At 34.2% G+C, this 19,483-nt stretch overlaps 1 protein-coding gene across 3 annotated transcripts in view; it reads right to left on the bottom strand.

The window, feature by feature from the left end:
* Positions 1-9,132: 9,132 nt before the first annotated feature.
* The window catches only part of Swt1 (Swt1 RNA endoribonuclease), a 368,135-nt gene continuing 357,784 nt past the window's right edge, over positions 9,133-19,483 (bottom strand). For all 3 annotated transcript variants that reach the window (XM_090396646.1, XM_090396647.1, XM_090396648.1), the window contains one exon: positions 9,133-9,434. In XM_090396646.1, coding sequence (XP_090252772.1) covers positions 9,350-9,434 — 85 coding nt within the window. In that variant the 3' untranslated portion in view covers positions 9,133-9,349. The remainder of the gene's footprint in view (positions 9,435-19,483) is intronic.

Below are 19,483 nucleotides of genomic sequence, written 5' to 3'. Positions count from 1 at the left end.
TTGCATTTGTCTCTATATTCTCTAAGAGCACAAGCTGACTTATTTGACAGGAACTTTTGGTATGCTTTCTTCTTTTCCTTCACTGCCTATTTAACTTCCTGTATCCACCAGGGAGTTCTGATTTTTTTATCCTTACAGATAACCTCACCACATGCCTCTCTGGCAGAATCAATCAATGTTTTCTTCAGAATTTGCCACTGAATCTCCAAGGTTTGATTCCTGTTCTCAAACTCTTTCATTTTTTCTTCAATAATCTTTGTGTATTTTAGCCTACAGTTCACATCTGAGAGATGCTCAACTTTTATTCGCTTTAAAACTTTCTTACATGTTATTCTTTTCAATATGAAATTCAATTTTATCCTGCTCAAGACTAAATAGTGATCACTTCCAATTTCAAATCCTCTGTACACTCTGGTGTCCTGCACCAGGGAGAAAACATCACTATCAACAACAACATAGTCAATGAGATTTTTCTTATTCCTAGCCTCTTCTCTCCATGTGAATTTGTGCACATTTTTATGTTGGAACATGGTGTTAGTAATAACCAGTCCATGTCCTGAGCAGAAATCCAACAGATATTTGCCATTATTATTAGCTTTGCTCTTTTCTGCAAATTTTCCCAAAATATTTTTGTATGTCTCACAATCATTTCCTACTCTGCTATTTAGATCCCCAACAAGGACCAACTTTTCATTTTTCATTGTGTCAGTTGCTTTTTCTAAAGCCTCAAAAAATTCCTCCACTTCTATCTTAGTAGAACCTTCTGTGGGACCATAGGCACAAATAAGTCTCATTGTCCAGTTCCCCATTCTCATATTTACCCACATTACTCTACTTGAGACTGACTGCCATTCAAGAAGATTAGCCTCGTATTTTGTGTTGAATACTATGGATACTCCTTCTTTTCCTTGATTATCATTGCCTGAATATAACATTTTGTATTTATTGCTCAGAAGATCTCACCAGTTTTGGTCTTTTTTGTTTCAGTCACCCCTATTATGTCGATCTGGTACTTATCTAATTCCTCAGCTAGCTCCATTTCTTTGCCATTCAGGCTTCTTACGTTGATAGTACCGATCTTTAACTCTGGTGATGTTGAGTTGGGGTTTGTTTTCTGATTTGTTCCAGTAGCTGACTTTTCACTGTTCGCCCTGGTTCCCTGGCGAAAACAACGGGGGCCTTGTTTAACCGGGCGACGCCCCAGCCGGCATGAAATTTTGTCATGTTGTACCATCATTCTATATTTTGGTTTAACCAATAAGAATACAATTTGGTCGGCTGAATCCCAAATTGCCAGCCCATCCTCGTCCGTTCAGTATCCAAGTAGATACCCAACAGGGTGCACCACGAGAAGGTGAGGATTGGACATTAGGTCAGAAGCCCTGGTCGGTTCTCCGCATTCCTTTAAAGGCTATGTGGAGGTCTCCTCTCAGTTATACAGCTTTGACCCTCAAGCACCCCTTAGTCTCGATTATAGATTAATTTGCAGTAATCTATACAAAAAGTTGTTCAAAACATTCTATTAATGAACACATTGCAACATCTAGAAGTGTATAAAATACATTCACTCTAAATTTATCTTCTGGCGATTGTGGCGTTTTGTCATGATGCTCGTAGTCAAATTGTCATGTTTTCTTTTGTCATCGAACTTCCGTACCAGTTTTAAATTCTTGTTTTCCATTCACCCCTTCACTCAGTTCTTTTGCTGTTTTTAGAACTTCTTTAAAATTTGTATTTGATCGATACTCTTGTAAGAATATTTTTGAGTTTTTAATAGATTCTAAAGCAAGTGTAATTTCATATTTTCGTCTTCAAGCATTTTACTCACAAAGTTTATTCTGTTAAGTAAATCATGGCAAGTTATAAGCGAGCAAATAAATTGTAGTCCTTTATTTTAGCACATAATGTTTGTGCTTTATGCTGAGTTTCTTCATTAAAATTTTCATTATTTAAAATTTTAAAAAGTGCATCGTAAATTTCTCCTAGCTGATATCGTAGAGGGCAGATTGATTTTACTTTCCCATTGCGTTTCTGATGCCTGTTTCAATGTTAATTTTTTTACGAACTTTAAAAGGATTGTCCAACGTTTGCAAGAGAATGAAAAGAAATTGTATATTTCTTGAATAATTGCAAAGAAACTAATTGTATCTGCATTCACTTTGGCTGCATCGTTAATGATTAAATTTAGAGTATGAGCAGCACATGGCATGTAAAAAGCTCGAGGATATTTGTTCAAAAGCAAATTTTGGAGCCCATATTTTTTCCCTTTCATATTTGCCCCATTTTCATACCCTTGACCTTGCATGTCTTCAATGGGAATGTTCCATTTTTCCAGTTGTTCCATTATTGTTGCCCATAAACCAGGTCCTGTGGAATCTGATATACATGCAAAACTAAAATGTTTTCCCTGATCTTGACAATTCCATTGTCACAGGAAACAAGGCGAATAATAATGGTCATTTGTTCTGTTTTACTTGCATCAGGTGTGCAGTCTAAAATTATGGAATAATATTTAGATTTTTGAATTGATAATGAAATTATATCCCTGATTGCATTACTTCAAGTTTCCACTGTCTTTACTCAAATAGTGTACTCCATTGTTTCATTGTAGGGCCCTTTCAACATGATTTTCCATAATGGGATTAAACTTCGCAAACAGTTCAACTAATTTTAAAAAATTGCTGTTATTCCTTTCATATAATTTATCAGATGATCTGCGAAAAGCTAAATTTTGGCTACCAAGGAATTTTATAATTTCAATCAATCGTTCTAAAACGCTCGTCCAATATTTCTTTTCCATTTCATACATGCTTTGAGTCTGGCAATCAATAGTAGTTTGTTTTTTAAATTTTTATCAAGTTTCTTCCATTTTAAGAAATTTTTCATGTGAGTTAAACTAGTCTCATGGCTATGCAAAGTTGTACTTACATTTCTCTAATTGTTATAACCTTCTACAAGACTACTTGATTCAGTAGGTGCGAAAAGTTTGTAACAAAAGCAAAAAACAGAATTTAAAGTTTTGGAATAAATGAGCCATGTTCTTGGCACGAGCTCCCCGTTTTCCATTTTTCTATGATAATACGTGTCGCCAAATTTATGACCATATATATCTCTGGGATATATTATATTTTTCTTTTGAACAGGCCCCATTTCAATTAAAACAACTCGTAATATTTCATCAATATTTCCCAATTCACCTGGATCTTCTAAATTTACAGACTAACAATGTGTTAGTTTTGTGGTCAACTACAACTAAATCTTCTCCTAACTGTTTTTCACTTAAATCATGCGTCTTGTTAACTTGTTCAATAGTTGCAATAGTACTTTCATGCAAACTGGATGATGTGCATGGTTCTTCAACTCTGATTTCTGATGTATCGAGTTGGTTACAATCTGCATCAGAATATTTTAATATTTTAACAAATTTATTAAGAGCCCCAGTTTGTTTCTTAATATCTGCTTCTTTCGCAGCATGACACGATTTTGTGCATCGGATAACTTTTTTTTTAAACTTTTGATTCCATTTCTATTTTATACCCACAAGAAATTATTACACAACACGACACAGAGATGAAATAATAGTCCGCACCGTGCTACTGTCAGTAGCCTACTGAGTTGAGTATAACTAGCAACAAATGTTTTGTACGAAAATTCATTTCTGCACGTAAAAACGTTCACTGTTTCACTTTAGATAGACTGCAGTAGACACATCATGCTGCAGGCAAGCATTTAGCCTACTCTCGCTGCAAAATTGTAAACAGCTGGCTGATCAAAGAGGCAGCATTATACAATTTTTTTAAATTTTTATTCGGTGTATCCAGCCTTATTTATTTTAATATTGATTATTCTAAGAATTTTTTTGTTTTTATAATAAAAATTTTGTTTCTTAAAAATGAAGCTATGAACCGTGCTCCGGCGGCACGCCCCCTTCGTAGCAGCGCACACCCACATGCTCTGCATGCCCGCTTCCACCGGCCCTGTACACTTATATTTTAAACGTGAAAAGATATTTATCACTGTGATGCACATCCTGAACAGAAATCTAGCTGTACTTATCATTATTATCAGTTTTTATTTCTCCTAATTTTCTCAATACATTTTTACATATATCTGGTATCCATTTCGGTGTATCCGGCCTTATTTATTTTAATATTGATCATTCTAAGAATTTTTTGTTTTTATGATAAAAATTTTGTTTCTTAAAAATGAACTTATGAACCGTGCTCCGGCGGCGCACCCCCTTCATAGCGGCGCCCGCATATGAAGGGGGATCTAAACATGCTGTTTAGATCCCCAATATTAACCAGCTTTTATTTCCATCTCTAATGACTCAAAATATTTTTTGAGTCATCTCTAAATCATCACCTCTACTTCCTCCCACTGGAATCATCTAATGGACCATAATCATAATAATCCTCATTGTACAAGTTTTCATTTTGAAATTTCTGACATTCAAGAAGTCTGAGTTTAGTGTTGAATGCAACATCTGCTTCTTCCTTTCTCTGATAACTATGCCCAAATACAGCATCTTACAGGTATTGTTTAACAGCAGTATCCTATCTGTTTTATTCTTAATTTGGTAACCAGCTATTTTGATATAGTATTTCTTTAATTCTTTTGTGAGTTTCAATTCTTTAACATTGATACTGTTCATACTGACGGTACTTGAATTCCACTGAGACTGAGTGCTCGGGATGAACAGTGAAATGTCAGTAACTGATTTTTTCCCTGTTCAGCCTACTTTCCTGATAAAAACAGCAATGTTTTTGTTTAATCATTTAATCTTATTTTTCGTTTATAGTTTTAAACCAATATAAAATACCATTTGATTTGCTTAGCTTCAAACTGTGAGCCAATCATCCTCGTTTGTGTAGAATCCAGATGAATTCCTAATAATGGAATGCACACAAGAATGGACAGTTATAGTCAGTTCTCCACATTCCTAACAGACTATGCGGAGGTCTACTTGCATTTATCTAGCTTTAATCTTTAAGTGTTCTGTACACACAATTATCGATGTCTATTAATTAAATTTATAGGTTTCTATTAATTATATGAAATACTATTATCATAACAGTCAAAATAAATGAAACAAATGTGCACTTCATTCAATGTCAGTTCTGCACCAGATGCCAATGACAAAGAGATGAATCGATGAATTATCTTAAGAATGAGTGTCATCTCAGCTCGCTCCTGCTCAGTAGTCAATTAATCATATTTTTCTTGAATGGTCCTAACAGCATAACTTTGAGTTGGCGCATAAATATAATTACTATTACTATGTTCATTGGGCATCTACAAATGGCGTATGGTCACTCCGATGCTCGGTGATGTTCCACACCAGGCCTCGCCATGTAGTCCTGTTGTTTGCTTTTCTGGCAGCCTCAACTCTCTGAAGATCAGTCACTCCACACACGCCATCCATCCATCTCATTGATGGTCTACCCCTGCCTCTTTTTCCAGGAACTTTACCTTCTATTACTGTTCTGAGAAGTCCTCCTTCCATCCTTTCTATGTGTCCAAAATATTTTAATTTTCTTCTTTAAATATCCTTAAGGAGCTTTAAAGTTCTACTGACCTTTTCTAACACCCATTCATTTCTATGCCTTTCAGTATATGATAACCACAACAGCCTTCCATAACACCACATCTCAAAAGCAGATATCTGTTTCTTATCTGACTTCTTTAGGTTCCAAGTCTCACATCCATAAGTCACTGTTTGAAAAATAACTGCATCCAAAATCCTCAACTTTGTTCCCATGGAGATAGACCATCCTTCCAGATTTTAGACAGGTCTCTGACTGTTGTTTTAGCCATTCCTAACCTTTTTTAACATCTTCTGAACAGCAATTCTTCATGTTAATAATGGATCCCAGGTATTCAAACTTGCTGACTTCCTCAATTATTTCTCCATTAAGGTACACTTGTTTCTCAAGAGCAGCGCTGTTTGTTTTTCCTTTGAGAACCATGATCTATGTCTTGCTAGGATTGAGATGAAGTCTTCTGATATTACTGATCTTGTTAACTTTGTCGAGAATTAGTCCTAGTTCTTCCATGTCATTACAAAGGAGTACTGTCTAATCAGCATACCTCAGATTACTGATCAATCTACCTCCTATCCTAATTCCTGTCCTGAGCTCATCCAATGCTTCACGCACGATGTCCTCTGCATATATACTAAACAAGTGAGGAGAAAGTAAACATCCTTGCCTAACTCCTTTTCCAACTTGAAGCCAGTCAGTCAATCCAACACCTGTTTTTACCATGGCTTCTTGCTCCTTATACAAGTTGGCTATCAACCTGATAGTGTGTTGAGGAAAACCCATTCTTTTCATTACTTCCCACAGTTTCACATGCTCAACACAGTCAAAAGCTTTAGAGTAGTCTAAGAAACACATTACCAGAGGGAGTCTGAATTCTTTATATTTTTCTATGATCTGTCTAAGGCAAAGGATCTGATCTCTGGTGCCATTACCTTTCCGAAAACCTGCTTGTTCATCGGGCATCTCTGCCTCAACTTTGGCCTCAATCCTATTTACCATGATCTTTAATAAAATTTTGCTTGCATGAGATATCAAACTAATAGTTCTATAATTCTTGCATGTCTTCATATCACCTTTCTTATGTAGTGGTATGAAAACTAACTTCTTCCAGACTCTAGGCCATGATCCTGTCTCCCATATCCTTGTAATCAATCTATGAAACACTCTTATACCTCCATCCTCTGTGGCCTTATTGCTGTTAAGCTGCTTAACTGCTCTTTCAACTTCATGCCTAAGTGGAGGAGGTTCCAAATCAAAATTTTCTTGGTGGGAGGGCTCCACGTTTTCTTTATCCACTCTGCTGTACAGTTCCTCACAGTATTCTTTCCATCTGTTTTTGATTTCCAACTCTTCTGTTAGTAATGATCCATACCTGTCTTTGATGACATTCAATTTAGGCTTAAACTTGTGCTTTAAGTCAGGAACTAAATAAAACATCCTTTTATAATTATGCCTTCTCATCTGGAACTCTATTTCTTCACATTTATTAGTATAGAACTTTTCCTTGTCCTGCTTTATGGCTCTTCTGACTTCTCTATGTAATCTCTTGTATTCTTCAGTCCCCGTGTCTCTTTGTTTTTCCAACCGCCTTCTTTTGATTACATGCTTTTGATTAGTTCCCATGTTGAATCTGATATCCATAGGTCTCTTGGTTTTTCTTATTGGGGCGAGATACTTCTTCGCTGCATACTGTATTATCACCTTGACTCCTTCCCAAAGCATTTCTGATGAGTTTTCCTCATTGGTCTCCAAAAAATCATCCAACCGAGTCGATGTTTCTTCTGTAACTAACACTGCTAGTCTATGCAATAAAACTTTCATACAAAATACAGATATACAGATATCTGCATTTTATATGAAATACGTATCTTCACTTAGCATATAAAGATATGCTAAGCGAAGTTACTGATAATTTCATACTCTATTTTCCTATCATTATACTCCATTTATACATTTTCTGAAGAATGCTTCTCTTCTAAATGGATATTCGGAAGAGAAGCATTCAGAGCTGTCCAGTAATATCAATCACATTCAAATAAGCAAGCAGGCTATATTATACTTATATGTACTGCACCAATATCAGTATGTACTTGTTCACAAAAATCTTATGTGAGCTATTAATTCATCTGAGAATGCATCAGCAGTGCATTCTTATGATCATACATTTCATTCAGTTTGTAGATGTACTTTTCCCATGGTTTGGAACTTAGAGAAATAAGTTCCAAACCATGTTAGAGAAGTAACAGTTAAAGAAATAGACATATATATTCATACAACATCCATGAGAGTCATTTCAAAAGTTCTGCATACTGCCTGTCACCAGTGCGATAATGTTATATTTTACAGCTTCACATTAGCCAGACTGATATAAACATTTCTGGTGTTCTTGTTTAGTAAAATATGACTTAAAATGAAGGAAGAATCTAATATCACACATTTTGCATGATAATGAGATGCCACGTTTCAAGTGAATTATCTCACAGAAAATTATGAATGGTAAGTGCTCCCCCATTTCTCATACTGTCCTGACATGAGTCCTCCAGACTTCCATCTGTTCTCTGAGCTGAAAATGAGCCACTTGGTAGGAGATTTTTGATGAAGTGATCTCCTTTATCAAATACATCAACAGAAAAGGTTTGCTGATAGGAATACAAGACTTATCCAAACACTGATCAGTAGAAATAAGGCAGAATAGCAATTATATTGAAGGCCTATAAATGTATTTTATTAACTAAATATTTCACTTAACAACAGGAGTACAGCATGATGCATAACTTTTGAAATGATTCTTGTAATTCATTGAATAATGATAAACATTATTATTATTATTATTATTATTATTATTATTATTATTATTCAGAGTTTATTCTTTAGTGCAAAGATTTTAGCAGAATTTGCTCTCTAGTGGTACCTCATTCCTATAGTTAAATTTTTTTAGAAATTAAACTAAGTTTGCATCTTCATGTGTATCCAAACACTGGCCATGTTGTGCATGCACCAGTGTTCCAAAATTATCAGGATTTTAATTGCAGAATGCTACCACATACAGTGAATCTCACTGAATCAGGTTACTCATAAACAACTTAGTATTTGACTTTTTCAGCATGAAATCACAATGACAGTGAACCTCAGTGGTCAGTAAATGGCTCATTATCAGAGTAATCAGTTGCTGAGATGACTGGATACCATGTGTTTTACTGTGTACATGGATGAAGTATATCACACACTCTGAATTCATGTTATGCCACAATATTGTGCACTATGCATCATGTGGTTTTAGTGGTTGAAGACAACAGATAATGGCAGGTAAGGTGGTTAATAGATAGTTGCAAAAAGTAAATCAAAATACTCTCTCTCACAAAAGGAGTGGTTTGCAATATATAAATATAGTAGGATGGTACATTTTCAAGCTAGATTTTCATTTCAATCAAGTAATTAACCCTTTTTTTAAACCCTAGTTTGTATGAAAGTATCAACAAAAAAATTTTCATTTCTGTGTAATTTCAGTTTGTATTAGCTTTGCTGTAAGCACAAATATACATTTCATTTTGCTTAAACTTAGGGGAGAACAAAGTAGAGAACAGAGAAGGAAAAAAGTAATGGCAAGTTTTAATAAAAAAAATAAAAACAAATATCACAATACCTGAAGGTATATTCGTTACCTTAGGGTGCATATATTATACAGTTTCTAGAAATATATATACTGAACATTTATATTTTAAAAAATAATTTTCTTTCATTTATTAAATTATACAAGATTAATACAATTTCTTTACAAATAATGGGAGGGAATGAACAACTCAGATTCAGATCTGCATAATTTCCATCACACATTTATGAATTAAACCATAGAACTCTGCTAACTGAAGATATCCATTTTGTAGAAGTTCCCTGTAACATGTTTCAGATAGAAAATTAAGTAATCTTAAATTAAAATTTTAAATAGAGTTATGCAGAAAAAAGTTATTAATGAAAATTAATAACTAATGAAAAAATGAAAAATAATAATAAGTAATATTATACTTATTATTTTTTAATTATATTTTAATGAGAGAGAGAGAGAAATGTAACAGATTTTTGGATTTTTGGCCTCAAGATGACCAAGGTCATATAGTATCATCTATTTTGCCTGCCAACTATGAATTTTTCTTCTTCACGAATAATCAGGGGAAAAAATTCTGTATTAGAACACATTATCATGCTAAAATCACAGATAATGTAATCCATGTAGTGTCTTCCCAACAAAGGAAAATTTGCTCTTCTTTAAATCAAATGTGTCACAAAGTACAGGAATGAATAGGTAGCTTGTATGAATACATGCTCAAATGATAAAACAAAATTTTATACTAGCTGATATACTAGACAAAATAAAAATTGATAAAAACTTTGTTTCAAAATTTTTCTAACTCGAATAAAATCATTTTTCAACCTCTTCTGTCACACTATGTAGTGCTGTGTGCTAATATCAAATTCCATATCATAAAGATGGTTTATTATTATTATTTTTATGTCCCTCCTACCAACAGAAGTATAAATCTATAGCACATTATGGACTAAGGGCTAAATAATCTGTAAACCCTAATCTAGAGATTAAACACAAAGTTTTTTGATTAGGCTATTTCAAACTTTCAGTAATTAGAATGGTCATCTCACACAGCACATTGGAAATCAGCTACTATCTAAAGACATTTCAAAACATTCATGCCACAAGTGGATTTAAAATCATCTGCTGGTTGAAGAATAGAGTACCATCCACTTGGCCCCCCAGTCTAGATATGATCCTAGATAGATTGAACACAATTATATTATTATTATATGGTATCCCCATGGAGTCTGGAGACTCATCATGAGAGACTTACACTAATGTTTATACACACAAAAACCTATCACACTTTCCCTTAAACTCGTTTAATGTAAGAGCACTCACAATTAATTTTGGCAATCCATTCCACTCATTCACCACTCGTAAAGCAAAAAAATATAGTCCACACACACCCTTACAAACCACACTCATACACAGCTTCTATGGATGACCCTAGAACTCTGACTATTTGTCATATATTGAAAAATTTCCTTTGCACCAATTTTATAAAATCCTTTTAATATCTTAAAAGTTTTTATCATGCCATGTCCTTTCTACATATCAACTACTTTCTAACCCACACATCATCAACCTATCCTCATAGGAAGCATTCTACAGACGTGTCACCAGCTTGGTCACTCGTTTCTGAATCCTCTCTACCACCTCCTGATCCCCAAGAAATCCAGGTGACCAATCTGTGCACAATATAGTCAGGATGTAGTCAAATCATAGCCTTATAAAGAAGGATAATAATTTCCCTAGCTTTACTTTTTAGCATGGTTTTCAACAACCAAGTAATCCTTTGGGCTATTTTACCAACTTTTGCAATATACCTCTGAACTTCAAACTCTGTCCACCATTATACCCAAGTCTCTAGCCTCATACATTTTCTGAAATCCAATACTGTTAATGTAGTACACACTATGCAACCTATTCAACCCACAGTGCATAACCTTACATTTTGCAACATTAAACTGACAACCATTATGCTTTACCTACAATGACAATTTATTTAAGTCATGCTCAAGGATATCTACATTACCTTTATTAACTATTGCCCTTTCCAGTTTTGCAACACAAGCAACAATATTCCACCCTTAAATCTTTCCCTGTATCATTGTAGTATAAAACTCTGAGGTACTTCATTAGCTACTCTCATTCTCAGCGCTGCATTTACCATAAGGAACAGGTGCAAGCTGGGGGCCTCACTCTCTATGGGGCCACATTTTAAAACCTTACATTTGAACCAACATTTGAAAATTCGAGAAAAAATATTCTTTGCATTGTCAGTAAAGTGAAAGCACATAAAGTTGTCCTGTTCCGTTGCACTGATTTGAAGAATAAAAGATGGTAAATTTACAAGTATTAAACAGATTCACTGCAAAGACTGATCTCTGGTCATTTCAGGGTTGATTATTTTCACACACACGTGAAATTCGTTTTTATTTTGGGGAAGAAGTCTGGCTGCAGGAAAGGTGCCCAGGGAATGGAAGGAAGGTAAGATAGTGCCATTGCATAAGGATGGTAACAGACTGGAAGTGTCTAATTATAGGCCAGTTTGTGTGTCATCAGTAGTTGTTAAGATCTTGGAGAAAGTAGTGAAGGACCGTATACAGCATTGGGCAGATGAGGGTAATGTTATCTGTGAGAGTCAACATGAATTTGTGAAAGGGCGCTCTTGTTTTAGCAATATGCTAGCCTTTTATAATAAAGTTACAAGAACATTAGATGAAGGGAAAGGCACATACTGCAATTTTCTTAGACTTAGCGAAGGCATTTGACAGGGTGCCACATGATAAGCTGATTTTAAGTTGCAGCACATGGGTCTGGATGTCAGATTGGTCAATTGGATTCAGGATTGGCTGTCTGATAGGTATCAGAGAGTTGTGTATGGTGGAGCAGTTTCAAGGAGGCAGAGGGTTACAGGTGGGGTCCCACAGGGCTCAGTACTAGGACCTATATTGTTTAACCTTTATATCAATGACATTGCCAATGGATTGCAAGGGGATATTCAGTTGTTTGCAAATTATGCGAAGCTGGGAAGGATTATTAGTAATAGTGCAGATGTGGTAGCCCTGCAAGAGGATTTGAATAAGCTAGATAGATGGCCAAATGAATGGGGGGGGGGGTGTCAGTTTAATGCAGCAAAATGTAAGGTCTTGAGGTTTGGGAAACATCGATGGGATGCTGCATACTCTATGGGAGGAGTTATACTGGAGGAAGTAGGAGAGACAAGAGATCTGGGGTTGAGGATTGATAGAAACCTGAAATTTAGGGGACATATTGCAAAGGTGGTGAAGGTAACACAGAGGACTGTTGCAATTATGAGAAGGACACTGACCTGCAGAGATAAAAGGGTTATCATTCTGTTGTATAAGTCTCTGATTATTGCTCTCAGATTTGGTCCCCAGAATTTGAAGGGGATAAATTAACTGTGCAAAGGGAACAAAGACAGATGACAAAGATGGTTTCAGGACTGTATAATAATAAATTGGTTATGAGGATCGGCTGAGGGAATGCGGACTGCAGAGTTTGGTGGATAGAAAAAGGAGAGGTGATATGATTGAGACTTTTAAACTGTTGAGAGGTAGTTACAGGGTTGACACTGGGGAGTTCTTTCACTTGGATGAACAGCGGGAAGGAGTGATGACAACAGGTCATCCCTGGAAGTTACAAAAGGAAACTGTGAGCAAGAGGGTGAGGAGTGGTTTCTTTGCATGGAGGGTGATTGAACCGTGAAATGCATTGCCTGATGGAGTGGTGAGAGCAAGAATGGTCAATGAGTTTAAGGAGTGGTATGATAGACTTTGGGTTTCTTAGGGGGACCTCCCCTCGATGAGTCTTGAGATTATGTTCTTAGGAAGGACTTCCCAAGATGAGTGTTTTGACTCCATGGAGGCCTGAATAATAATAATAATAATAATAAATTGTGCAGCAAAAAAAAAGGATCAAATATTGTAGGACAGTAAACTAAATTCCAAGTAACAGAGCACATGTAAAGACAAGTGACATAAAGGTCGCTCCACCAGAGTTAATCTCCGCTAAAGGCTCTAAAACAGATGTTCAGGGATTAACGGTGGATTAACGGTAATTGTGCGTGATAAAAAGTAGAATGCCGATGAAGTTTTGATCCATGAAAAATGCTGGGGTGGTCTGGCTATTTCATCCACCTTGGCCAGTAGAGAGAGATTAAGTGTTTTTTGTACGCAATGGGTAACAACTGACAGTTTGGTTACCATTATTTGGCTAGTATTTCTAAAGCAGTACACAAGTCTATATACCTAATTATATGGCTAAAGTAGTTGACTGCAACAACGACTTTATATGGTTAAAATAGTTGTTGCAGTTAGTATATATTTTTCAATGAATTTATTATTCTTATTTTACTATTACTCATTTATTTTAACAAAACCAAGATACTACTGTTTCTATTTTTGTATTTTTTTAGCTTTTAACATAATTATTTATTTTATTTATTTATATGTCTATTTTGGATTTAATAAACATTTATTTGCTTTTGATAATATTATACACATAATGATGCCAAGAAAGTTTAAATCTGGAGCTACTAAAAGAAAACGACTCAGAGAAAAGGAAAAACAGCTAAATAGTCAAAAGGGAGCAATTTTGTCTTTCTTATGTTCTTCTGAAAATGAAAGAAGTGAAGAATTTCAGAGAACTCAAGTTGTACCTCAAACTTCTTGGAACGAAAGCGAAACATTGGTATCAGTATCAGGAGATGACAGTGAAAATGAAGAACATCAAAATAAAGTGGAAAACGTAGGAGAGAAAGAAGTAAATGAAACAAATCAAGATGGTTTTGAAGAAAATTCTCAATCAGAGGCTGTACTTATGAGCAAGTAAGCTATCTCTTATCCTACCGATATAGAAGTGGCCAAATATTATTAATGAACAATTTATCGAGCATATTTTAATAAATATACCTCAGAATGTTGGTAAAATCCAAAATTTAAAAAAAGAATACACAGTTCGCAATAGAATATATGTCAGAAATGTAAATGAATCACATTTTTACTGTAAAAAGGTGAATGGAACAAAGGAGAAACAAGAGTGGCTAATTTCTTCAGAAACCAGCAAAGCAATTTACTGCTTTGTTTGTAAATTGGTTTCTAAGTCAAATAATAACTTAATGAAAGGTTTTAATGACTGGATAAATATAACACAAATCTTATGTGATCACGAACATTCTGCTGAGCATCTACGAGCGATGTGCACATATCAAAAGAAAATCAAGTTCTGTAAATAGTCGAATTGATTCTGAATTGATGAAACAAATACAATCTGAAGAAAATTATTGGAGAGAGGTTTTAAAAAGAATAATAGCTACCATTAAGTTACTGATTAAACTAAGGATAGCATTTAGAGGAAATACAAACGATATTTTTTCTGGTTCTTGCAGAAATTATTTATCGTGTTCACATTACTTAAGTGAATTTTATGATTTTTTAAAACATCACATGAAAATCTACGCCAACTGTGGTTCTGGCAGATCAAATTATCTTTCTTACCACACTGGTGGTGAATTCATAGCATTAATAGCTAATAAAACAAGAGAAATATTAATTATCAGAAATTAAGGAAGCTGCTTATTTTGCAATAATACTCGATTTGATGCCAGACGTTGCCCATAATGACCAACTAGCTATTATATTTAGGTATGTTACTGCAAATTCTGACATTAGAGAAACATTTATCAGGTTCATCAGTATTACACAAAATTCTGTATATTTAGAAGAGGTAATTTTTAAAAAATTAGAAGAATTATCTTTGGCAATAAAAATATGCAGAGGGCAAAGCTATGATAATGCTGGCAATATGAAAGGTGTCTATACAGGTTTACAAGCTAGGCTGAAAAAACATAGTCTCTCTGCACATTATATACCATGCTCTAGTCATTCCTTAAATTTATTTGGCAACTATGCTGCATGAGCCTCCATAGCTCAGTCAGTATAGATGAAGCTCTTTGGTTGGAGAGACTTGAATTCGATTCCCTAACCTCAATGAAGTGAGGAACCTTCATCTGGTCTCTTTCGACTAAAGTTGAGTTAGCCAGTCTCATACTGAGGTAGGGGATTTTTTCACCTGGAAACTCGGGTTTTTTGTCCCCTAGAACAGGCAAACAGACTCCGTGAACACACATGGATTACAGTCATGAATACATCCCAGCCATATGCCAGTCTCAAGCAAGAATAAAATCGGAGAAGTTGGAGAAAGCAATGGTGAACTACCCTGTAAAAAAAAAATCTCACTAGGAATAATTTGTCAGCAATACCTACAAAGTCACTTATGGTCGGAAATGACTGAAAGGGAAACCAGACTATGCTGCAGAATCTTGTCTGGAAGCAGTGCAATATTTTTGTTTTATTCAAAATGTATACAGTTACTTTTCATCTTCACAAGAAGATGGGGGTGTAATCCTTAAACATTTTGAAAAAAAAAAAATCTTTAACAGTTAAACGAGTGAAACGAGGTGATCTGCAAGAGCTGATGCTATATTGGCTTTGAAACATGATATAAACAAATTAAAGAGGAATTACTCAAACTATCTATTTCTCCTCATGAAAACCTATTTCTAAATTAGAGAGTTCATCACTGGCTGAACATTTTGACAATTCAGAAACAGCAATTTTAACTGTTGTGCGGGACAAAATTTTACAAAGGATAAATGCTACTAGTAAATCTCTACAAGATCCCGATATGGATTTGTTGTTAGCTAATAATTTATTACAGTCTTTAGTTGGTTTTATTTTAGATATGAGAAATAGTTTTGCTGCTTTAAATGAAGTAGCAAATTTATTATCAGATGAGACAAATTTTAAAGATGAGAAGGAAAGAGTGAAAAAACCAACAAGAAATGTATGATGAAGTTTTACAATCTATCGATGAGATTATATTACATGGGAAAGAAAATTTCACTGTTAATACTTTTAATGTCATTTTCAATAAGCTAATTTTGAATCAGCTTATCGAAATTAATGAATGAGCAGAAAGCTATTTAGACATATTAGATATGTAATGACATTTTTTGAAGAAAAATATAGATCAAGACAAGTAAAAGACTAGTATTCACAAACTTATGGGACTGATATTGACTCAGAAAAATTTATTGATGAAGTTAAGCAATTTTTAATAGTGATAAAGGAAGAAAATTCTTGAATTAAAATATGTACAAATTTATAAACGATGGGTTAAGCTCTACTTTTCCGAACATAGAAACACTTTTAAAAATATTTTTGACGAAGCCTATTTCAAATGCAAATACGGAACGCTCATTTTCAGTGTTGAAATGAGTAAAAAATTATTTAAGAAGCAACTTGCATGAAAATAAAATAAGTGACCTGTCATTATTATGCACTGAATCATATGTAATGGACTCGATTAATTATGATGACATTATAGATATATTTGCTAAAACCAAAGTCAGAAAAAAAAATTTTAGTTATTAATTTTTTTTAATATAAATTTGAAATGATTTCTTTTTATACGTTTGCAAATGCAAAATATGTATGCCAATGTTGTGTTATTTTCATTTTATTAAAATTAGTTATTATGGAAATGTTGACTTTTATTTTCAATAAACTAAAAAAAAAAAGTGTATGAATATGATTAACTGAAATAGACGGGTTTTTTTGAGGCCTCATAATAATGTTGCACCTAGGGCAATCTCAAAATATGATGTAGATTGTGCTAGGAAGTGAAAATATGAAGACTTTAGAAGCTTCATATTGTGTGTTGCTATTAATAGCAAAAAGTAGTGCAGCAGAAAAAATTGGTGAAACTTTGGTCAAGCCTGCAGCAAAAATAATAACAGAAACTATGATCAGAGATAATGCAAAATGGTCTTTTGATCAGATTTGCCTTTCAAATAGTACTGTTCATTGAAGAATCAGTGAAATGGCTGAAAATATAAAACAAACATTGTTATCCGATATACGAACAAGTTGTTATTATGCATTGCAGGTCAATGAATCCAGTGACATTACAAATTCTGCAAATCTTCTAGTGTTTGTTAGGTTAAAAAAAAAAAAAAAAAAAAAAAAATCAAAAGCTTCATGATGCCCTTTTATTCTGCCAACTCTTGCCAGAACATAGAACAGGAGAAGAAATATTCAGCAATATAAATACATTTATGCATCAAAACAAGCTTGATTTGAAACATTGTAAAGGAATAAGCATGGACAGAGTGAAATCCATGGGCAGATCTAAAAAAGGGCTTGTTTCAAGGATTCAAGCACCAGGTGCAAAGTTGCCACATACTGCTGCATACACAGGGAGGCTTTGGCTACACTTATGATGGCCACACTTAAGAAAAGTTCTGGATGAAGCTGTAAAATCATAAATTATATTAAAGGCCATTTATGCATCAAAACAAGCTTGATTTGAAACATTGTGAAGGAATAAGCATGGACAGAGTGAAATCCATGGGCAGATCTAAAAAAGGGCTTGTTTCAAGGATTCAAGCACCAGGTGCAAAGTTGCCACATACTGCTGCATACACAGGGAGGCTTTGGCTACACTTATGATGGCCACACTTAAGAAAAGTTCTGGATGAAGCTGTAAAATCATAAATTATATTAAAGGCCATCCTCTAAATGCCAGACTTTTCTCTCAACTTTGTGAAGAAATGGGGAGTAATCATACACAATTTCTTTTCCATATCGATGTTCACTGGCTTTCTAATGGAAAAATCCTCACTCGTTTATTTGAACTTTGGAATGAACTACAAGTTTTTCTTGATGAAAATTTTGAACTGAAAAAACATTTACATAACTGGAAATGGCTTGTTTATATTAGCAATTAGCATTGTTTATATTTAATGTATTAAATAATCTTAATTTGTCTTTACAAGGTAAGGAAATTTCTGTATTTCATGTCCAAGATACGCCACATTGGCGAAGATGAAGTTATGGAAAAAGCAGGATGGTAATGGAAAATTTGATGCGTTTACATCTCTTCATGAATTGCTTGTAAGTTCAAATGAACAAATTGATGATGATATGAAAATGACCGTCACACAGCATTTCTTCTTCTTCGAGTGCCATCTCCTATCGGTGAAGTTGTTTTTAAGGTTATTGATGTGAAGTTATTGATGTTGTTTTTAAGGTCCAAGTTTCTGCACCGTACAGCAGTACAGACCATACATTGCATTTAACCATGCATACTCTAAGCTCTAAGCATTTACAAAGCTTATAAATGAATCTAGAAAAGTATTTCCCTGAATTGGACATTAATATCGAGTGGATAAGATACTCTTTCAATATCAACAAATCTATGCCAAAGGGTCTGTCCCCAATAAAAGAATAGCAACCTTCAGAACTAGCTTCTGAAGGTTTCCTAAAAATAAATAAAACAAGAATACGTTATCATCATTTTGGCTACAAATACAGAATGACTTTCCTGAATTAACAGATAAAGCTCTAAGGTTAATTTTTCCATTTCCAAGTTCATATCTGTGCGAAGTTCGATTTTCAGTCCTCGTAGATATTAAGACGAAGAAGAGGAACCACATCTCAGATTGAAATTAACAACTATAGAGCCAAATTTTGCTGAAATGTTATCCCACCATAAGCAATTTCAATCCTCTCATTGAAGATAAATTAATTAAATTAAATAAAAATTTATAGTATCTTTATAAATTTTGTTCTATTAAAATTAATCTTTTTTTTTTTTTGTTTACATGTACATCTAAATTCAAATAAAATAGACATTTACAATGAAATATACTTTATTTATTTATTATTGTTATTTTAATAAGGGGTACTTGATAATAATGAAAATTTAAGATGGGGTATACACAGATATCTTGTACCCCATCTTAAATGGGGTACAAGATATCTGTGTACCCCATCTTAAATCTGTGTACATCTGTGTACCTCAAATAACACTGTCATCTATGGCAGTGTTATTTGAGAAACACTGCCATAGATGACATGCCATCCAGTCTCATTTTCAATATGCTGAACATCTCCTGTTCATCTGCCTCAATTCTGACAGGCATCTCTGTCAGTCACATCAGCAAGTGCACCTTTGCAAAATGATCACTCAGCAACTCAACTATTTCTTTTGCCTCTGTCACCTTACCATCAGCATTAACTAAAGTCATTCTACAATAGTCATTTTTTCTCTTACTTGCTGTATAATAAAAAATACTCTTTTGGATTTACCTTGACCTGCTTAGCTAATTTTCTCTCATAACCTGATTTGGCCTTTCTTACCATAATAGTCACTCTTCTTGCTTACAATTTGTATTTCTCTTGAGTATGCTCATCACCTTTTTCTTTATATTCCCTCCACAGTGTTTCCCTTTTCTTTCTTTCTTCTTCATCTTTTTTTTTTT

Source organism: Typopeltis vanoorti, chromosome 8 (assembly GCF_054136105.1).
Source record: "Typopeltis vanoorti isolate ZY-2024b chromosome 8, IOZ_Tvanoo_1.0, whole genome shotgun sequence".
Taxonomy (NCBI): Eukaryota; Metazoa; Arthropoda; class Arachnida; order Uropygi; family Thelyphonidae; genus Typopeltis; species Typopeltis vanoorti.
Note: the sequence above shows the minus strand (reverse complement) of the source record. Positions and strands in the feature narration are given on the sequence as shown.